Source organism: Dunckerocampus dactyliophorus, chromosome 1, assembly GCF_027744805.1.
Source record: "Dunckerocampus dactyliophorus isolate RoL2022-P2 chromosome 1, RoL_Ddac_1.1, whole genome shotgun sequence".
In the NCBI taxonomy this organism is placed as follows: Eukaryota; Metazoa; Chordata; class Actinopteri; order Syngnathiformes; family Syngnathidae; genus Dunckerocampus; species Dunckerocampus dactyliophorus.
Window position 1 is genome coordinate 25926215 of NC_072819.1, and position 23584 is coordinate 25949798.

Here is a 23584-nt window from a genome sequence, read left to right on the forward strand (position 1 = left end):
GGGTTGAGTTATTAGCAGGCCTATGGGCCCCGAGTACGCGAAACAATGCCACAACTAAGATTAGCCAAGCGAGGCATGTCGCTACCATTCAAATGCTTCGTATTCTGTTTTTTTCATTAGTATTAATCCTATCACTCTTCACAATCAAGTTTTGTATAGGCAGCAAGGGCGTGGGGACAGTGGAACAATGTGAATTATTATCAAAGGGACTGCAAGAACAGACTGTGTCTTCGAGAAAAAGGTAGAAGTGACAAAGTACACACAGGCGCCATTCAATAAACAAAGGAAGAAGTCATACAGCCCTTGAGAACATAACATCAGCAGTGTGGAATGATGGTGCATGGAGCCCTATCAATTCAGGTTTGAGCAGCGTGGGAGGCAGAAGAGAAGGATGTTCTCAGAATACTAAAGATACTTGATAACATCTGGTAAAATTTGGTAACACTTTGCTTTTCTGCAGGTTTTACACATTCCTCCTTATTTACAAAAGTGTCGGTCCATGTGTGTAGATGTACTGTACCTGTGGATGGAAAAGCTGAGGTGAGGGCCTGAGGAACTTCTCCTTCAGAGCTCCTACAGGGTCAAGTAGCTTCCTCTTCTCCACCCTGCTGGACCAACAACAAGTCAGAGGGTTACGTACCAAGGTCAGAAATCCTTTAATGAACAACGCTACTCTCTACTAGCATGGCTTATGTGTGAGAAGTAGTTTGTGGTCTAATCGGAGCAGAAATACCTGTATATGGGGTCCATGAAGAAGGCAGAGGGTTTGGCGTAGTGGAGAGGCGGTGGTTGGTGTGGCTGTGCTTGTGGTTGTTGGTGAGGCGCGATGGGGGATTGATGCAGAGACTGGGAATGGGGATGTGGAAAGCCAGGAGCTTCATCCTTGATAGACACCCCTTTTCCAACTCCGTAGACTTGGTTCTTTTGACTGTGTGGTTCAGCTGCCATGCCGTTGTGATCCCCTCGGCTTCTGCTGTTAATACTGAGATCCAGTGGTTGTTCTTCACCGCTAGATATTACTGAAGGACCACTACTGCCCCCAGTATGATGGCTTGGATTTGAGGGGTTGGTAGGAGTTGGAGGAGATAACTTACTCTCCTTGGGCTTTGTGCTGAGATCACATGGTGATTCTCCTGTAGGAACTGGAGCAGCTCCAAGAGCACCAGAAACCATCTTATGCAGCTGCTCACGAGGCGATTTAGGCTCTCCTTTAAAGAACAGGCCAGAGTTGAGGGCACCTCGATCGGTGCTAAATGGGTAGATGGAGTTGTGAAAATTGGGTAGGAAGTGGAAGGGGAACATAGAGTGGTAGGGCAAGGGGCCCATCTTCTTCTCTTGATGGAGGCCTATCAAACCTGGACCAAAATATTTCTCAGCAATAGAAGCAATGGCTTTGATGGAATCAGTGGCTGCGTTAGCATTCATGGTGGGCGGGAGTGCTTGCTCATCGGGTGGAGGGAAGAAAGAGTGCTGTGTTGATGCAGAGGACAAAAAGGGGCGATCAATGGAGAGATTCCCTGAACTGGACACGGCTGGTAACACTGTGCTGTTTGTGTCGTCTAACCGGTGCCCATCTTGACTTGATAGGGCGATAGATGACTTCCTTCTTTTGCCGTTGCGCTCGCGTTCACTGTCCCCATCGCTCTCCAGGTCGGAACCGTCGCCAGAGGCCGTACCAGTTGTGGTGTCCAAATCTGTCCCGCTTGTGGTGTTAACATCTTCAAGGTCACTACCATCTGAAATGTCTGCCATCTTGGATTTAGTTTTTGCCTCTCCACCAGAGGAAAAATCCAGTTTAGTCTCACCATCTTTGTCCTCGGCCATGCTTATACTGTTGCCTCCATTACTGTTTGTGGAGCTAACCAAGGACAATGGAGGGCCATCTATAGGACTCTGAGGCAGCTTGACCTCTTGGGTGCTGCTGCCAAGGGGCGTCTTCATCATAGGACTGGCTGGCAATAATGGTGGTCGTGGATACAGTGATGGTGGAAAAATGCCTGGGAAACCATGAGGGAGGGAGGGGAAACCATGAGGTCCTGGCGAGAAGGGCAAGCCAGCATGGGGGTGAGGTCTGGAAGGAAAGTAGTCAGTGAAGCCTAAACCTGATTGGTTCAGACCAGGAAGGTGGGGATGGTGGGACTTGGCCTTGGCCATGATAGGGCTGGAGCTCATGGGGATGCCGGGATTGAACATCCCCGTTGGAGAGCCGTAATGGTTTTTGCCTTCGCAAAAGCGGCGGTGCTTGTTTAGGGAGGAGGTAGTGCTGAACAACTGGCCACAGTCCTTACACTTTATCTGAGTGCGGCAGTCAGCATGCATGCGCTTGTGGCGGCAGAGATTGGAGAACTGCGTGTAGGATTTGTGGCAAACCTCACCTGGGGGTACAAGAAGAGGCAGCCCATCAGGGCCTGGTTAAACCCTTTTTAACACTGTCTCTAACTGTGTAAACCAAAGTATAAACAACACAAACAACGTATGTGAATGGAAATTTGAGGTAAAGGATTACTTTGCTTATAAGATCTAGGTACAGCATACATTCATTTTAGTCCAGTATTAGTTATATTGGTCAGATAGACAGATCATTGAGGAAAGCAAATATAAACCCTGAACTGAGTGTTTGATTCTGTGTTTTATTAAAAGCTACGTGTGTGCGCAGAATACTTAAAAGGACTCTGACTTACAGATAAAAGGTTTGACACTGCTGTGGATGTGCTTATGCTGTTTGAGGCCTGATGAGGTGGCGAAGGTCTTGCCACATTCAGGACAAGTATGAGCTCTCGCCCCCACGTGTTGGGAGCGGATGTGACGCTGTAGGTTGCTTGGATCTGTGAACACCTGAAATGCAAAACAATGTAGAGACATATAAATATTTTACTTTTATAGCACCAATGAAATTACAGTTCACTATGATATTTATCTACACATGGTATGAATCTCTTTAGGAATATACACTGTAATAACTGATCTGGTAAAAGGCCTGTGTGTCCAGTGCACCACTTACGTGCCGGGTATGCTGTACCTTATCACAATTTTCACACTCAAAGCGCTTGCCGCTGTCATGTGACATCTGGTGACGGATGAGGTTGGACTTCCAGTTGAAGGCTTTGGGACACTGGTCACATTTGTACTCCCGCTCCTCTGTGTGGACTATCATATGTTGGCCCAGACTTCATGCACACAATAAAGCCAAATTAACCCAACTGCACATTTGCAAACACTTAAGGAGAGTGTACGAGCGGAAGTTACCTGTATTCATTTGGGAAGATCTTCTCACAATCTTTACACTCATGGACAGGCTCATCACTGTCCTCCCGCTCCTGTTTGAAGTCTTCTCTCAGGGTGTCAAAGATGGAGCCTGCATTGGTGCATGAATACTTCTGGTGCCGCCGCAACTCAAGTGTTGATGAGAACAGTTCATCACAGTCTTCGCAACGGTACATCTGCTCATCTAAACGCACAAAATGACAAGATACAGCCACTGGAGATTTGTAGTCAATGCAATAGCTATGTACAAACTACATGATTACAGTTACGGCCCTCTATGTTTCTTTCTACGTATCCATCAGTTTACTGTGTCAATTTGATCTAAAATAAACTTAAACCTAAACTGTATCTTACACAGTTTTGTTGTAGAGTGAATTTATTTATTCATTTATTTGGTGATCAGATATCTTTTTTACTGGAAATGATATAATAAAGTGTCAGAGTACTTTAAAAAGTTGGAGGATTATTATTGCCATTTAACTGGCCTTTCACATTTTAAAACATTTGGACACTTTCTGGGAAACACATTCTTTTGCACCATTCTAAAGGATGCTGGTAAACATAATCTATCATAATCTATAGCAGTGCTTCCCAAACTTTTTACAGTCGCGTACCCCTTCAGACATTTGACTTGAAACCATGTACCCACTACTGCTGCACACTTAAAAAACATAAACCACTTTTCCTTTTTTATTAAATTGCAATATTAAACATGATTAATTGGTTAATTAATTTTATAGCACTGTAAGTAATTCTGGCTCAAAAATTTGTATTGTGCATAGTAAAATTTTGGGCCGCACAGAAAATTTTGGGCATTTCTGTGTGGAGTTGAGTTTGCATGTTCTCCCCGTGCGTGCGTGCGTTTTCTCCGGGTACTCCGGTTTCCTCCCACATTCCAAAAACATGCATGTTAGGTTAATTGGAGACTCTAAATTGTCCATAGGTATGAATGTGAGTGTGAATGGTTGTTTGTCTATATGTGCCCTGCGATTGGCTGGCGACCAGTTCAGGGTGTAGGCCTACCCAGCCTCTCGCCTGAAGTCAGCTGGGATAGGCTCCAACATACCCCCGCGACCCTAATGAGGATAAGTGGCATTGAAAATGGATGGATGTATTGGTCCTACATATCTTTTATTTCAGCCGGATTGGGTTAACTTGAGCTTCACTTTTGTCCACTTGCAATCACTAAGATTTAAATCTGCATATTAATTTGATACCAAATTGAAAGGGAAAGTTGAAAAAGCACGATAAAGCAGTATCCAAAGTACAAAAATACAAACAGGAGAATCTCCACTCTCTCATCCTTACACACATAGACAGGTTTTCACAGGGCTGGGATTGGAACACCAATATAAATTAACCCTTCAAGATTAAACACTCTTAATACGCAACATAATCATCAAACTTACTTACTCATATAACGCACACAGAGCAATGAACAACTTCATGCCGTCTCTCCTTCCTTCTTTCTGCCAGAGCACTCTGTGGTATGAGGCGTTCGGGTGCGCTCGTAATTGTGAGTGTTAGGCGCTAATTGGTTTTCGTTTTCATTCACGTACCCTCAACGACAATTGGCGTACCCCACTTTGAGAACCTAGGATCTATAGCATTCTAATCAATCATACATTTAGAAAATTCTATATGTATTGTTGCTAAGAAGTATAAAAATATGATTTTATTCACAATTTTTTCCATACATTACTTTAAAAGATTGAAAACCAGCAACCATTTTAAATGACTGCCTTAATACAACGTCTTAGTCTTTTGCTACTTTCTTGTGACATTTCACACCCATTCAACCATAAAAATGTACTTTAACTCAAATTTTGGCCAGGGTATGACTCATTTTGGGTTGATTTCCGTGTTTCAATAAATCTACAGTCAATCTTTCAAACAGCAACACAAATCTATTACCTCTCTCTGTGTTACTTACATCTAAATTGACTCCCATTTAAGTGGTAAAAACAACAACCCTATAATTGACGTTTGCATAAAATGGAAATCAATTAGCAGTGAAATATAGCCTTCATTAACACAGTTAATTGCTTCTTTAGTTAAAGTGTTGCAGTGGCTGCATGAGAAGAGGGGGGAAACAATAGGGGCCATGCAGTCTTTTCCCTTCCATGTTGATAACCTTTACAATACTTCTCACCAACGAGGTCAAACGAATAAAAACTCTGGCCAGCCTTTACAGTACAATAGCAAGTTCCTGAGTGCAAGTCCAAGTTCAACAGCTCATGGGGGTGGGAGGAAGCCCAGTGGAGTCTCTTTGTGCTTGTCCATGAGGGGAGTGCATGTGGGCATTTTCCAAAAAAGAATGAGCCTCAAGGAACAGAGGTAAGCATACAGGGCCAAGGTGGCGCCAATAGCACCCACCTGTCATCCTAAAACGTTCACGGCCATCCATCATTGCAATGAGTTTATCTGCATTGGCTTACAATGCATGGTTCACCCATTTGACCATTTATACAGCCAGACCTTCTCGGGCACATTAAAAGAGCATTAACTTAGCAACAAGGATGAGGAGGAGGATTAATGACCCTGCTGGTCAATGGGCCATTACACTGGGCTCATATGCTAAACTAAATACCAGCATGCACATGTTTCATGCAAAGTGCCCCTTGCTCTTACAGAGGTTTGTTTTGTTTCCTCTTGCCTCACAAGCACTTTTAGCAAGAAAGTATGACTAAATTGCACAACAATGCCTTTAAGTTTGTAAATGCTGTAAAAGGTCACTCAAGCGTGCATTCATGTGCATCAAATGCATGTTTTTCTCCTCAAGCTGGTGGTGGTGGCTTTGAAAGAGGAGGCTAATGACTCTCTGGGAGATGATTGTAAGTACAATTATATGCAGTGTAGTAGCTAATCTGGGAGCATGGGTGATGTCTCAGGGGGCTCCTCAAGTCCTCCACTTCAAATTCCTGCTCCGATAAACCGCGGACACAGAGAACGCACTAAGCTCAGACAAACACACAAATAATACAGAGAAAAAAACACTTTTCATTAATTACGTGGCCTTACCCCTCCTTTTTAATATCATCATCATACACTCTCTTTTATTTTCTCTTTAATATCCCTCTATCACGTAAACGCAAAACGTTCACACACACACACACGCACGCACACACACTCGCACACACACACTTTGGCAGATGCTGCATGTCTCTGTGTCGCCCATACATGCTCAGAGGGATTGAACAAATGATTTACACACTCCTACTGCTTCCTCGTGCACACACACACACACACACACACACACCTTTGGCGTCACATATTTGCATATTTATTTCATCATGTAAGAACTGCAAAATCATGTCATATTATCACATTATGTTATTGGTTATTATCATTATTATTATGTTGTTCTTATTATATACGCGTGTTAATGAATGACAATGTTTTTTTTTTCTTGACGTGGTTCCACAAAGTCTGAAAACATAATTCACAATAATTAAAGAACTATACAAAACAACACACAGGACCTTCAAAAGTGAAGAGTGTCCAAACGCTGCATGAGTTTTAGTAATCATCCTTTTGAATGGATACATTGAGATCAGTCGAAATGTTTGAATAACAACAGCTGTAAGTGTCTAAATATCATTTCCAACGATAAACTGTATTTTCTGGTGTAACTTTCATGATTCAGAGGCTGACAATCAATTCCAAACCCTTGTCAAATTTGCCCAAAATATGGCATCAAATTATTTATGTTGGCTTTCACATCAGTTCACTTAATTTATCAAGCTGCAACACCATATTTCACTGTTACTGGCAGGCCTCTTTTAAATACTAAAATGATTTAGTGTTATTTATGATTGTAATAATTTAGTCTTCCGAAGGAAAAGCATAGTGGAGGAAGAGATGTAAGTCTTTTGCAAGTGCGGCGATAACACAACAGGTCTGCAGTATGGAGTTTGTTTAAAATATGCGCTAATGAGGCGCATTAGTCTTACCTTGTAAATTGGGTGCCATGGATCCCTCCGGGAAAATGCCGTCCTTCATATAAACTAAAAGCTCCTCCCCTGCCTCAATGTCCCGGACACTTTTATAATAAATCTGCGGAGAGAAACAAGAAGATATACTTTAATATTCATTTGGTCAAAACGTAATTATTGAACATTTGTTTATTTTTATTGTTACTTTGTTTTAAAGGAAAGGGCTGATGTTAGAATGAAATAATGTTCTCAGGAGTCAGAAACATAAAAATTAGACATGACAGTGATAAAAACATTTTGTTGTTGCTGCTGCGATTATAACAGTTTCCATAATTGAGGCCACACGCAAACGCATCTTACACATTTTAAAAAATATTTCACAAATAAAGAAAACGAATTTAGATTTTAAAAAACGCAAACGTATTATGCATAAAATTAAAACTGCTTCTGTGCATTTATTACAACTATTTACAGCCGCAACAAACGGCAATGTATCAGATTAAAAATGTTAATATATCAACATCGAAAAGTTAAAAGGTTCAAAGTGATTTTTATGTTACTTTAAATCCGGATGTAGAAATATCGGACAGGGACAAAACGTGCACATTCGCAGTCTTACCCAGTATTTACCAGGTAATAAGAGCCTAAACAAATACACTCAAAGCATTCACATACAATGCAGTTAAAATGTGGAATCAACATGTCATTTCAATCAGAAATATAGCTATCCATATAGCCTATAGTCTTAATTAACGAAGCACATTTGCCGTTACATAGCCTGCAGCTTGCAATGTGATGTGTGGACACAGGGGGACGCTCTACGTCAATCGGAGGTCGTCCCCAGCCACCCAGCCAGACACACACACACACCCTGAAGAAACTTAAGTTCAAAAAGTTGTATGATAAAGTTGACATGCCTCATGGATGTTTTTAGCAATATTATTATTATTATTATTGTTATTATTATTATTACTATTGATCATAGTTCCACGCCTAACTGAGATCTGACCTTTCTTTTCTCCGTGAGGCGAAAGAGTTGAGAAAGTTGCGCGGCGGTGCGGAGAGCCTCCAGCTGTACTAGCACGTCGGTCCCGGCGGAGTTGGCCACACAACCCATACTCGCTCCTCCACCACCACCTCCAAGTATACCGCGGACTACCGGAGTTGACGTAGCCGGGAATCGGACGTCTCGGAGCTTCCCGGAGTTGTGCGCACGTCCTACGACGAGTTTACCTCCTCCGGCTGGTTGATGGAAAGTAAATGCGGTGGTGTGATGATTCTGCTGCAGCTGCTACTTCTTTAGGCTTTTCTCTAATCTAGTCAGCGAGTCCTTCAAGATGATGATGATGATGAAGATGAGTCTCTCTCTCTCTCTCTCTCTCTCTCTCTCTCTCTCCCTGTCTCCCTTTCTCTCTCTCTATTAGGGATTCCTCCTAATGGCCCCTGTGCTCTCTCTCCCGACCCACACTCTCTTTCTCTGGTTTCCCCGCCGGCCACTCCTCCTCGTCTTATCTCCAGCCAAAAGCACCGAGGACCCCTCCCCGCACGTCCGCGTCCCCATCAGCTGCATGCATCTAATATTGATGTCCATAATGGATAAAAGCAAACCTGGGTGACCTGCACACGCTGCTGTCACAAGCTTGCACACGTCAACGAATGAAGGGGAATTATACACCCGTGCATTCTGAATTAAGGGGAAACGTGAATGAATAAGCATCATTGCTTTTGTTTTTTTCACTATTTGGATACTTTTTAGTATTTAAATAAAATACAAATTTGAGATTTTGTGACAATATGCATCCATATATGCACAGTGTAATTCTTATTAAAAGAGAGAAAGGTAAACAAAGAAGTGGACAGCAGTTGACGAGGTCAACTTGGAAGTGAACCAAATAAAATGGGTAATTGGGGAATCATATTTTAAAAACTTTAAGAGAGTCAACATTTTCTTTTGTACATAGCCAAGTGGATTATTTTTAGTTAGATTTTATTGCATACAAAAATCCAAACGACATGTTTTAAATTATTTATTGAATAATGTAAAAAAAATCTTTCTTATTTCTTGTTATAAAGTTAGATTATACAAATATAATTGTTACAAATATATTACAGCATACCGCTTAGAATCTGTCAAAAGGAAATATGACAGTTGCATATTATAAATTCTAGATTTTCACATCTTACAAATTCACCAGTCATCGGTGACAAATTTGGGAGATTAAATGGAATTTAAACAATGGTGCAGCATTCCCCCCACCTCTCTGTCTTCCGCTCTGTACATGTGCGTATTTTATACAGTAGGGCCTGCGACCTGTCTTGACCTCTTCCCCTGTCCACTGTTCAGAGGAAAGATGTCGCATCGATCAATGCCAGCCGCAGGGCCCACAGTGATCCCCCACTGCAGGCTCACACACACATTCACACACCCACGCACACAGACGCACGCACACACACACACACACACACACACACACACGAGCGCATACACTACTTAGCATTTTTCATCTCACCAGATGCAACTTGGCCTTTGAGCCACTAAACGGGTGCGCCACCATTTTTGGAAACAGAGCACATCATTTAAGGTGTATTTAAGGTGTATTTAAGGAATGGTAAGTGTGAAATCATGTGTGAGCATGTAAATAAAAAACATATTGGACAAATTAACTCGTGGACCGAAATATGAATTATTCACAATGTTGCATTCATGAGTGGGCGCAAAAGAAACACTTGCGTTTTCTTTTTTAAGGCCTGTGCTCAAATCTGCAGTGTGCACACATTTCCATTGCGCATGAAAAAGAGCAGAAAAGGGAAATCACTGAACATGCTGCTAAAAAACACATTTTAGCAGTGAGTGGCTGCATGTTGTGGTGTGTGTAAATAAATGATGGGCTCATAACTGGGGCTGAGAAAACAAAGGCAAAGCCATTTGCAAGGTACTGTACAAACTGCAAAACACATCAAAAAGCAACAAAGCACATGACCTTTACTGGGTCTAGTAGTTGTGCGCAATTTTTGATGGTGCAGCATTTTTTTTTTTCATTTGACATTGTGCGACAGTGGCAGGGGGCACTGATGTGAAAATCTTAAAAGGATTAGGCAGGTTGGTGTCGCCAGCCAATTGGTGCTTGTCAATCTCGGAGGCCCCTGTGTCTTCCTTCTTACTTGCTGCCTTTTTCTTTTCCAAATGTCTGAAGCTTAAATGGACACACTGGCCCGGCCAGTCCCCTCCAGTGTGACAGAGTGACAGGTGGCAAGTCAAGACGGAGACGACAAAGAAAGGAGACAAAAGGGCAGCGAGGAACAGGCGGCCCTGGCAAGCGAGGCACGAAGACAACCCGGCTATGCAGGCAGGGATTATGAAACAAATAAGAGTGGAGTGACAAGAATGTGGAAACACACACAGGCCGGTCATATGGAAGCATTTGGCTCGTGTCTTACCACTGTCATGTCGCATTGCAGTGTCCTGTGACATTTCGTCTTGAGGGGCAAGTTGCACTCCTCTTTGGCATTTGGATGAACATTCTGCTCTCTGCTTTGTGACACACTAGATATACCTCAATTGTACCACTCTCTCTCAAATCAAACAGTCATAGTCAGAGTGATAATGATCTCACAGTGGAAATACCAATGGAATTAAACTGCTCATGACCCCCAAAAAGTTTGAAAAAAACAATAATAAAATGAAAGTACTCACTTAATAAAACATTTTTGTCACACAGGTGTAATGGATAAATGACTATGAAATAGGGGTGAAATGGAGTGGTGATTTTGACACGTCCCCAGTTAGTTTTCTGATGCCATCCTGGTTGTGACGTCACTGACAGACTACTTTCCGGGAACCACATTCAAACGTATGCAACCATGAAGTCACACCCAAGCCAAGAAAGTGACCCATTCACAACAATAACACAATAATAACACCGATGTTATGTTGTGGTATCTACGATACGACACACACAAAAAAATGTTGTTTTTTTTTTGACTGTCCAGTAGGGACGTCCCAATTTTCTGCTGATATGATGTATTTGTGAAGATCGGATAATTTCGTCTTTCGCCACGAGATCGGGTCAATCCAGTTGCCGTATCAGATTCGTAACTCTGAGCCACACTCCAACATGGTAGGTGCTGTAATGTGCCCCAAAGCTGGTTGCCACTCGACTCGCGCCACCCGCAAGAAGAAGAAAACACACCACCACCATGCAGACATGTCCATGGTGAAGTTAGTTTGGATATTTGGTACAGCTACAGAGGTAGTTCCCTCTCACTGTGCCTGGACTGCTGCGTCATGGTGTAGGGAGCTCGCACGGGAACTGCCGCTCGAACCGCTGGTTCCTTATAATAGGGACCGCACAAACACTACTAAACATGTCAAAATGGCAGAGAAAAACCTTGGAAACTCCTCTGTTACGGAGCGTCAATGGAAGCTAGCGGGGTTCGCTTAGTTTAGCTAGTGCAGCTGTGTGTGTGTGTGCGATTTTGTGTTTCACTGCTTTAATGTAAAGACCGTCCACAATGCACACTGACAACTTGCAGGTTCTGAGTTTATTCTTACACCCAGCACACATAAACCGTCAATTGCCATTCGCAACACACACAACACATTTCGGCCTTCAAAATAAGAGCACTCTGTCTAATTGTGTAAAAAAAATAAGAGCGTCATTAAAGTATCTTACATTAATAACGTGATTGGAATTACATCTGTGACTACATCTTCCTTAATTACAAGCATTACAGTTAGTTGAAGATTTTGTAGAAATATGTGCTGCGGCTGGCATCCCATTAGAACAGCTAGCCAAGCTACATCCACTTCTCAATTATTGGACAAAATGGGTAAATGATGTATTGCATCAATAAATGTAAGGATTTTTGCATTTTATTCACTAACCGAAATAGCACACACTCATGCCTGTAAAATAATTGGAAAAGATAAAAACGGAATTTGGGAAAAAATAAAATGGATTTCATAGGGCCTGAAGAGAGTTTGTTAAAAAAAAAGTAATATATTGTAAATCACACCACAAATTTATCTATAACCATGTTAGTCCTACCCTAAAAGTATTTTGCACGCCCATTTTTTCCAATCTTATCTTATTGGATGGACTTTTATTGGCTCTTTTATTGGATTCGGGACCTGACTCAGAGGTTTGTTACAAAAGCCAAACAATATTGTTGGTCATGCTGTGTAATAAAAAAGGAAATTCAGCAATACTTTGGTTGCATTATTTTTAATGCTATTTTCATAACCATATTAAATTCCACAAATTTATGTTTGTAACAAAAGCTTATTATTATTAAAAAAAACAAACAAACAAAAAAAATGATCGGTACCGGATCGGATTGGATCGGCAAGACTATAAAAAAATCGGATCGGAAGCCAAAAAATGTGGATCGGGACATCCCTACTGTCCAGTTTATGACCCAGACACTGCAAAGTGAAAGACCAGTTAGCCCTGGAATGAAACCCCATAGTATTATTGTAAGGTTCATAGAAAAGCTTTATTTAATAAATATGTATTTACTTACTGAAACTCACAGATCGACTGCAGGATAGGCTAGAAAGACGAGTGACTGCAAGCAATTCAGGTCTACAATACAACGGCTACAACAATACAACAAGCACAGCCATGAACGCACACGAAGAAAGTAACATATTCACAAGGATAATAACATTTACTAATATTGTGTTGTGAGGCGAATGATATGTTTTACTGGCAGTGATAGCTACAACAACTTAGCCCACTAGCTAGCACGTCAATAAGGAATTAGCACTGCATTATCCGTCAGCACTAGCCTGGCTACTATAGAGCATATTAGCAGGAGAAATGTGAATTGACTCACTACCACCTTTTCCACGGTCGAACGTCTTGTGGGTTTTTGACTTTTTATTTCCATTTGCGGGGCAGTAACAAGTGCCCCACAAAGTTTGACGATCTGACGAGGCGAATGATGTCTTTAGGAAATGCAAACAAGCTTACGCCGTCTCCTCGAGTGTTCCAGCAAAAGCCTTCAACACAACAAGCGAGCATAATATAATAAAATATATAACAAACAACAGCAATTCATCCAGAACTGGACCACGACAGTCCAGAAAGTGTAGAACCGTCTGTTATAGACGTCACTAGCTCCGCCTCCTCCACACCTGGAAGAATTGCCAATTAGTAAATTACACATCTAACACAGGAAATATGCCTATATGTTATTTTTCATAGCAGAAATAACAAGATTAACATGTGTCTTGGTGTCATGAGCATTTTAACGTTTTTTTCTTTGTCTTTTTAATGCATTGGTGTAAATTGTTTTTCTACTGTACGGTAGCCTGGACAATAGTAAAATTAAGACAAGAACCAGAACTGGAAACAGTTGAGTGCATGGAAGATGTCACAGCTGCAAGTTGAAAGCAGCAAGGTTTATAAATCAACCATCAACTGTAGAAATATTGCAGTACCTGATCTTTACTGAAATAATTGGAGTTGGTCTTCCCTCAGGAGACATGCAACTGAATACATGTTCGACTTGTAAATCATTAGCCACTGATTTCATTCTTTACCTACCTATATGCTACTATTATGCCTATAGTGGCAATTGGAACAGACCGAGGTCGGATTGCTTTCTCACTACAACTAAAACACATTTGTTTGGAACTGGTCCAAGACCACCTCCTCTAGGAAGTCCCGTGTGGTTAGTTTGATCCGGACCCGAGTTCAATTATTGTATTTACACCTGACAAAACAAACCACACCAAGTGGGGAAATAGGCTGGAGTTCGATTAAGGGTCTGTCAACACAGGACCAATCTATTATTTTTTAACTGCTTGTCGTCCCATCTAGAATCTTATTTCTAATATTACACTATAGCCATAAAATATGTATCTACTCCGTTTTAGACAAGTTACGTCTTTGATTGCTTACACAGGAAAGGTAAAGCTGCCTTTTTCAAAAACCTGCACTTTTTATTCACAAAAACTGTGTTTTTAGGTAGACAAGCAGTAAAGCAACATTTTTAAAAATGTTTTAAATAAAAAATATACTCTCATTTATTCATTAATTTTCCGCTGCGCTCAATCCTCATTAGGGTCGCGGGGGTGTACTGGAGCCTATCCCAGCTAAGTTTGGGCGAGAGGCGGGGTAAACCCTGGACTGGTTGCCTGTCAATCGCAGACCAACAACCATTCACACCCACATTCATGTTCATGCCTATGGACAATCGAGAGTCGCCATTTAACCTAACATGAGATCCACCCAGATCTTACCGATCTCCTGACTGTGTGGCCAACATGCTAACCACCAGGCTACCGTGTGGCCCATACTCTCATTCCAACAACCACTAAATAGTTTCATTGTGAATGCGCCCCAAAGATTCTGGGCGATGGATTAATTCATTCATCTTCTACTGCTTCTCCTGTTAAGTGTGACAAGTGAGCATGAGCCTATCTCAGCTGACTTTGGGTACACCCAGGACTGGTCACCAGTCAGTCACAGGACACATATAGACAAACACTCACACTGACATTCACACCTGTGGACAATTTAGAGTCTCCAGTTAACCTAACATGCATGTTTTTGGACTGTGAGAGGAAACTGTAGTAGAGTCATCCCTCGTTTATCGCGCTTAGGTGGTTCCAAGCCCAACCGCGATAAGTCAATTTCCATAAAGTAGGATTCAATATTAATAAATGGAATATTTTCATAGAGCAGAGAAAACCTGTTTATGACTTTGTAAATATGGTTTTTACCGTCATTAGAGCCCTGTAGACATGAAATAACACTCCTACAGTCACCTTTACACTCCAATTATTTTTTGTTTACACCACATTGCGCAACACTTATTTGCAGGTTACGGGATCACTGCAGGGACACAAGAGACGTCCACCGCTTTAATCATTAGCATGCTACCAAGCTAACTAGTTAGCCTCCAATTTATTTATTTTAATCTTAAGAAAGGGTTTCAAACAGAGTGGGGAAGAAGGACAAAGTAAGAAGCCAAAAACTTACCACTTCCACATGGAATGGGTGGAGAACCTATTTTCACTATGTCATGTCGGACATGCCATGACTGACTTTATGCAGTGTTAAGATAATGCAATGTAACGCAATGTCTCTTCAGTGTAACATTACCGACACTTAGTGACCAGAATATTACATATGACTCGTCTTTCAATATTTTTTGAGTAATAATAGGCCATAGTCAATCACAAAACAGCAATCATTTCTGAATTAATTAATTCTTGAAAAACGATAGAATGAGTTCTAACCACAAAGTGGCAAGGGACGAGTATACCCAGAGAAAACACACACAAATGCAGGAAGAACATGAAAACTCCACATATTCAGGTAAATTAATTCAAAATAATAGTATATCCAAAGACTTTAGCCCATATATATTCAGTCTTCATCCCAAGAATGCAAGGTGCAAACAGCAGATAAATAGATTCTCACACTTCTTAGGATAATGGTTTTATGAATTTGAGGAGTACCAGTTGGCCTCGTCTCTTAGCCTTGTTACATGGGTCATTTCCTAATAGCCCTGGCAACTGGCCCAGCCACAGCCACACAATAGAGCCATTCCTTAATCATTACCAGCCAACATTTTATACAGCCACAATGGTAAAACACACACACACACACACACACACACACACACACACTCGCATTTAATACAGTACTTAGAGGAGCCTGCTAATCACTCTTAATAGATGGGAAACAGGAAAGACAGGCACCATTCAAACAACGTTTCTCCTAAGTGGGACGCTTACCTGGTCTCCAGTGAGGTGGCAGGCGGCGAGGTTCTGCTCCTCAAACGAGGGGGCGGAGCGGACATACTTGAGCCAGCTGTTGCTGGCGGCGTCCGGGCCGGTGTCCAGCGAAAACTTGATGTTGCCCATGTCGTCCACCACCTGTTGGAGAGCAACGGGCCCAGCATTAGAAGAGCAGACGTTAATGATGCACGATAAAGTTCACTCCATTACTAAAGCATTACATGTTTGCTTCATCTGTAAATGTGTTGGATTAGATGAAATTATTTGTGATGTGATTCAGCTTAAAGGTGCATCAGTGGGTGTTAGGGCCAGCCAACCATGTCAAGTCCGATAAATGGGAGCGTAAAGTAGGGAAACGGGGTACCACAAAGGAGAAAGGAGGAGGTAGTGGACTAAATGTGGCTTCTATGACTTGTCAAAAGACTTTCCCTGGCACATATTGATCACCCTTTGTGACCAATGCAGCCCCGAGACGAGGAGAGAGCAATGTTGAGAGCATGTTACCCACATTCACAGAGGATGACAGGATGGAGGGGGCAATGTGGGAGGGAAAAAGAGGGCTTGTTGTGAAATAACAAATGAGGAAGGAAGGAGTTAACAATGATACCTCACTTAAAATTGACTTCTATTTTGATTGCATTTATGGGCATTTGTAAATGTTTGAGTGGTGGAGGAGATAATAGGGATCATTACAACACTTTCATGAAATGACAACAGCAGTGATGCGTCTAGTGCAGCATGCTAGAGAGATGTTAAATGTAGGGATGCATGTGACCCCCCTCCCTTAGTTCCTGGCCGAGCCAGTTGGGTAAAGGAAGCAGAGTGCGTAAGTCTTCTGAGGTCAGTACATAGCCTCTCCTTCACCAAAACCCCTCGCCTTGCTTCCTCATGGCAGCACACGGTAACTGGAGTCTCCAGACTCCAGGCTAAAAGGTAGGAGATCGACCCGCTGCCTTGGGAGTAAGTCTCAGAAGACAAAGGCTAGGGGAGCAGACCCTGAAAGAAAAGCACTGTGACAAAGGCACATGAAGACGGGCCACGATAGACTGGGGTTCTGGCAGACTCCTGCAGCTATGAAGAGGTGCTGGTTGTCCTGGGTTTTTCACCCTTGCCACTGGGTTCCATCTATTTGTGGCAAAGATAGTGCGGCTGGGAATTGTGCACCCCCAGCGACACTTAAAACATAGCATCACACAGGTCTCTACTTCTGACCTTTGTGGATCCAAACCAGCAATGGATTCTGAACTACAAAGTTTAGCGGCAATAGGATGTCTGATAACAGGGGCAGGTTAGAATGAACTGGGAGCCTCTAGTTAGATCCCTGCACGTCAGCCATACAGGGTTATCAATGGTCGCTATCTGAGTGGCAGCTAATTTCGGCAGACCCCTGCATGGCAGAGCAGGCCTATTTAGGAGCCACACTGCTCACCCCAAAGTTGGGGGAAGGCCTAGAAAAGGTGGCCTAAACATTGCCCTCTTCACCCCCCAGGTAGGATACTGCACCTACCGGGACACTCCATTACTGCGATTGAAAAACAAGAAATGAAATTGGCTACATGGAACATCAGAACCCTTCTAGACAATAACCTTTACAGACCACAAAGAAGAACTTTGTTTGTTGCCGCTGAGTTCAGATGTTATGGCATTGACATTTCCACCCTGAGTGAGACCAGACTTCTGGACAGGGATCTCTAATGGAAGAAGGCTTCCTGGATGCACCTACGATCCAAGCAAAGGCACCAGGGACGTGCACATCACCCGTGCAAAGAGAGGTGCCTACTGCTGGACTGACCACTGCATGATCATCTCCAAGTTGCGGGTGACAGTACGACCTCCGAAAAGCTGACAAAAAGCGGGTGGACTGTGCCCGGCTTGAAGCAGTCAAGACCGGAACAGCCATTGAACCTCCGTTGCAGGGAAGCTGCAAGAAATCGACTCCTTCTTGAGCCCTGAAGGAAGTGTCGATGAACACTGGACCTGTCTTAGCTCTAAGCTATTTGAGGCTGCAGCCGAGTCTGTTGGAGGAGGCATCAGGACTGGTTCGACGAAAATTCTGAATCAATCAAAGCCATACCGGACACCATGCACAAGGCACATAACACAGTCTTAAACAATCCTACATCTAGCAGGCTAAAGCAGCATTGGAGAACTTCTCGGAAGGATGCACAGTCCGTTTTTACAAACACTGAAAAATGACTAGTGGACTGACAAGGCTCAAGAAACCGAGCATTTTTGATTGAAGAACGACATGCAAAACTTCTATAATGCTGTGAAAACCATCCATGGACCCAGAAGCTCTTCTTTCTCACCCATGAAGTCTGCTGATGGCTCAACCCTCATAAGGGACCAGGAGCAGGTTGTGGATAGATGGGCCGAACACTTCGACAGACTTTTAAAACAACCTCCCACTCCTGATCTGGCTGTGCTGGATGCTGGATGTGCTGCCCAGCTATCCAACAACTGAAGAACTGGATTTTCCACCAACCTTCTCTGAGGTCTGGGCTACAGTTATGTCACTGAAGTACAACAAGACCCCTTGCCCTGATCGCATCCTTGCAGAGACCCTTAAACATGGAGGCTATCTCTGCACCAGAGCAATCTTCCAATACAATACTGATGTATGGAAGCATGGAGCAGTCCCCCAACAATGGCGGGATGCAAATGTTGTAATCATATATAAAGAGATAGTAGGGCAATAGTAGGGGAATGCCGCTACTGTCTGTTGCAGGCAAGGTTCTTGCCAAAGTGATGCTGTCAAGACTTATACAGGGCATAACAAAACACCTATTGCCTGAGTCTCAATGTGGCTTCAGTAAAAATCACAGCACTGTGGACATGATTTTCACAACTCACCAGCTACAAGAGAAGTGTAACAACATCAAGACCTACATGGGTTTTGTGGACCTATCAAAGGCCTTTGATACGGTCAACAGAGACCTGCTCTGGGCGGTCCTTGTCAGGGTTGGCTGCCCACAGAAGTTTGCAAACATCCTGCAAAGTTTTCACGAGGGGATGATGGCTCAGGTGACGACAGTTGAGCGAAAGTCCAGGCCCTTCAGAGTATGCACAGTTAACAAGGATGCGTGCTTGCACCTGTGCTATTCAACATCTTCCTCATGAGTGTCACCTGGCTACTGCACAAAAAAGTTGAGGAAGCAGTGGTGCGTTGGTGGACTACAGTTTGGATGGGAACCTATTTAAAATCAGAAGGCTCCAGGCTGCTACTAAGGTCAAAACTGTGACCATAGTGAAGCTACAGTATGAAGATAACTGTGCCTTTGTGGCACATACTGTATATCAGAGGCTCCGCGGGCAACGTTAACAGCTTCTGTGAAGGCCTATGGCAGACTGGGTCTCACCGTGAACACTGTTAAGACGGAGGTACTCTGCCAGTGTAACTGCCAGTGTAACTCCCCTCACCCAACTTGACCACCATCACCTGTCTTTAGCATTGACGACAAGTCCCAAGCAGCAGTCCCACACTTTAATTATCTTGGGAGTATCCTCTCCGAAAACTGCAGCATGGACAATGATGTTCAATTTTGGATTAGACCTGCCTCAGCCTCCTTTGGTAGACTATGTAAGAGAGTGTACATGCACAAAGACTTCAGCATGCACACCACGGTAGCAGTCTACCAAGCCATCTGTGCCACCACACTACTCTACGGCTGTGAAGCTTGGACAGATAGAACTGGTACCAAGAGCCCAGCTGGAAAACTCTGCCTCGGACCTTGCCCTCTGGAGACAACTTTGCCATGCAGGACTTCTGTGGTTTGAAGAAGAGAGGAGCGAGGCGAGGGAAAGGAAACTCCAGAGGAGGAAGATGGTCCCTGCAGTCAAGACCACAATAAACACTAACTTCATATGCCCCCATTGCAATAGACCCTCTGGCTCTCATATTGGACTTTTCAGTCACCTCAAAACTCACCAATAGAAGAAGTAGAAGTCATCATCTGATACGATAAGCTAAGCACCTACTATTGGCCCAGCATGCATATTAAAGCATTTTGCAGTGGTTTTTGCAGGTCTGTGTGAACGTGGATCATTTTAACAATGTTGAAAAGAAAAACCACATTTACCTTTTACTTTCCAAGCTCATCTGCTCCACCAAGCTATCGGCCTAAAGCTCTAATTTCACCCCCATGATGCATGTAATAGCACACTAGTGTGTAGCCTCTGGAAACAAAGCACCGGGGTTAATTACAACTCCAAATCAGCCTGGCTGATGGGCGTTCCTGGCCCTCGAATGAGCGTGACACACTTAATCACGGCCTCCGTGAAGGAAGTCAAGGTGTGATGGAGAAGAACCAACAAACCACTAGACGTTTTTAGATGTGCATGTAGTTCATGAACTCTGGCAGCCTTTTTCCAAAAAGGCATGCTGTTTTTCCAGCTCGTAAAATGTGAATGGTCATGTTCTTGATGTGCGGGTGAAAGAGATTTTGGTGCAGGTGGTGAGTTTGGAGGGTAAATAAATATGTAAAGTGTCTGGTCGTGGGTGTGAAAGAAGTGGTGCAATGCATGCGTGCTTGTCCAGATACAAACATGCTTTGGAGGTGAGGTGTGAAACCACCTCCTTAAATGTTTTTCAACAACGTTTATAACAGGGCTGGAAATAACCCTGCAAGCTTTGACCTATGTTTACTGACCTTACGGGACAAAAGCATTTGTAACTTTAGTTTAAATCTTTCTTGTGATTGTAATTTTTCTCACTCACACTATTTATAGTCAGGCCGCAGCTTTAATTGTGGCCTATTTTATAGAATTTGTAGTATATATTTGCATACTTTTATATATTTGCTATTGTACTTTATTTACTTTTACTTTATGATCTCTAAACCTCATTTCATTTCAAAGTAATGTTATACAAGTGACAACAAAGGTATAAGACCTAGAAGGACAAGCAGTGTGTGTGTAGTGGAGCTTCACAAAGTGACATCACCAACTACTGGCTTAGCATGTGCATTACAGTGTTTCAGTTATTCAGTTATTTTTGCAGGAAAGGCATTGTCAAACGGAAAAACTTTACCAATGTTACTAGATTGTCATGTCAACATCATATTCCGTCTTCACAGTCCACATCTACAGCTACCACTTTTCCTGCTTCCACTTTACAATTTAGGCCTTGTCCACACGGGAACGTCCATCCATCCATCTTCTGTGCCGCTTATCCTCACTAGGGTTGCGGGTATGCTGGAACCTATCCCAGCTGACTTCAGGGGAGAGGCGGGGTACACCCTGGACTGGTCGCCAGCCATTTGCAGCACACGGGAACATTCTTGGGATTATTTTTTGGCGGGTTGAAAAAAAAGCTGTGTCCACACTGTACCGGATTAGTAAATAGTTGCATCCAGATGGAAACGGACCACTGAGTGAAAACAATGTAATACACAAGGCACACCTATGTGTGGCGCTGTGAACGGAGACGTGGACGTGACCACGTGATACACCAAACCACAGAAGAAGAGCGCATAAGTCCGTCGTCTTCAGCTTTTCAAGGCTCGTGGAATTACATGTGTGTCGTTTTGGGAGTAAGACAAAAAAATACCGGGAGAATGTCAGCTGCGGTGAGTCATGGCTCGAAATATTCAAATATGTTGGTTTGTCCTCAAAGCACACTTCTGGTCACATGATGGCGACGTCATCATTTTTAAATTGTAGCAAATTTGCTGGTCCATACGCAAACGGCGAGCCGACGTTTTCAGATTTTCCCACTCTGGAAGCCATGCGAGTGGATGAGAGGCTTAAACAAGAAAATACTTTGCGTTTTGATCTGAAAACGTTTCGGTTTGGATAGCCCCCTAAACACTTGAATCCAGGCCTTTTATTTTACGTGTGAAAACAGTCACTGAAAACTAAGCGCCCCTCCCACCTATACACATATAAGCCCTCCACACCAACACCTCCCTCATGTTTTCTGTAGACTGCACTGGCCAAAGACTTTGTAGGGGGAGTGTGACACAGCTATTGCACATGTTTAATGAACACAAGAGGAGTTTTTTCAAGGTGAAAGGGTGTGGCAGGGGAGGCACGCTTACATATGCTTACATACGCATGTTGCAGTTCTAACACACTTTTCGGTACCACCCCTCTCACTCCATTTCACTATACACCTGAGGGTCTGATGGTGGGCTTAATGAGCAGCAGGCCTGGGGTTTTCTAAGTGTACGTGTGTATGTTGCTGCAGAGGCAGACTAACACCCTGTCTCTGAGTGGAAGCCTGATTTATAAGGCTTCAAATGAGGTGCAACAGAGAGGGAGAGGCCAGAACAATCCCACGGCTGATTGTTTGTTTATTTACCTTTACTGTTTGATTTTTCTCCTACCCCCTTCTCCCCACATGTCAGACACAAGGGGGAATGGCTCTATATGTGCAACATGGTTTCAAAGCAACAATGCAAAACATGCCAGAATGTAGTAGGAAATTCCACCCAAACATTAAGACTCTACTATGTGGACAATTTGCTGGATTTATTTTACACATTAATGCAATATTTCAGCTCAGAGGGTTGGATTAGGGTTTGAAAACAGGTTAGTTGTAATTTGCTACTGCAGCTTTTTGTCATTCAGATTAAAATTTCAAACAATTAAAAAAAATTTGATTCAATTGTATAAAAAACTAAATGTATCATGATATCCTATAAAATGTTCTCGAGACAAAAGATGCCACTGTTATGTAAAAAAAAAGATTTGCCAAAGTATTGCACTCTAAGTGTTTGAGGACTAAATACTTCCCACAACTACGATTATTGTTATTATTTTTTTAATAAATGTAAACTTTTGTTAAATCTTTGCGATGACACAAAACTCCAACCCACCTGCTTCTTCGTCACCATTTATAATCCAAAAACGGATGTCAAAATATGTTAAAGCAGAGCATATAGACGAGTCATATTTCATTAAAGAGCATTACAAAGTATCTCACATGGCTGCACAAACACGTGCACCAAAACAGGTGTGCACATGAGAGGTCAATGTGAGAAGAGCAGTGTCTCGGAGGACGTGGACAGGATGCAGAGCAAACTCCACAGGAAGCTCTGATAAGAGCGCACAGCACTTCTACTGCTCCTCAGGCACACAAAGGGGAACCTCTGACAGCTCAAAACCTTTAATGGATGTCTTGACATGGCCTCTCCATCGTTAGCTATACGTGTGACGGATGTGTGAGGTGTGAAGCTGAATTAGAGGAGGAAAGTTGCTTGTAAGGCCAGACGCTGGTGACAAGGTGCATATTATTTTCACTTTGACTGAGGGCAGAAAATGGAAACGCTGCTTGGCGGTGATTGTGATTTTGATGTGAGGTGGAGATAGAGGCACTTAGAGGTCCGCCACTTTGTTACAGTGTTTAGAGTGTGTTCATAATGTGTATTCCACACCATGTGCTGCAGAGAAATAGACACAAACACATCTTCTAGTCATACATTTTGAACTAAACAGGTGGAAATGGATGTTTTTATACCCATACATCAGGTATACTGGCACAATCCATTGCAAAATGAGATCCATTACAAAACGAATGCATTTAAAAGGGTAATGCTAAGTTTTGATTACTATACTGTAGACACAGTTATTTTAATGTGTATTTGTCTGATTTAAAGACATCCGTGGTAAACTCTTGAAAATAATTAAT

The 23584-nt window shown here is 42.7% G+C and overlaps 1 protein-coding gene across 13 annotated transcripts in view; it reads right to left on the bottom strand.

Moving 5' to 3' along the window:
- prdm16 (PR domain containing 16) overlaps window positions 1–23584 on the bottom strand; it is a 235503-nt gene that overhangs the window by 12399 nt on the left and 199520 nt on the right. For 3 of the 13 annotated variants that reach the window (XM_054756127.1, XM_054756196.1, XM_054756721.1), the window contains exons 4-10: window positions 15952–16092; window positions 7218–7320; window positions 3247–3448; window positions 3002–3167; window positions 2682–2835; window positions 734–2408; window positions 521–608 (exon numbers count right to left, since the gene is read on the bottom strand). In XM_054756127.1, the coding sequence (XP_054612102.1) occupies window positions 521–608; window positions 734–2408; window positions 2682–2835; window positions 3002–3167; window positions 3247–3448; window positions 7218–7320; window positions 15952–16092 (2529 nt within the window). Of the gene's footprint in view, window positions 1–520; window positions 609–733; window positions 2409–2681; window positions 2836–3001; window positions 3168–3246; window positions 3449–7217; window positions 7321–8208; window positions 8624–15951; window positions 16093–23584 lie in introns of those variants that run through there. The other 10 variants (XM_054756281.1, XM_054756371.1, XM_054756993.1 and 7 more) reach the window with 7 other exon arrangements.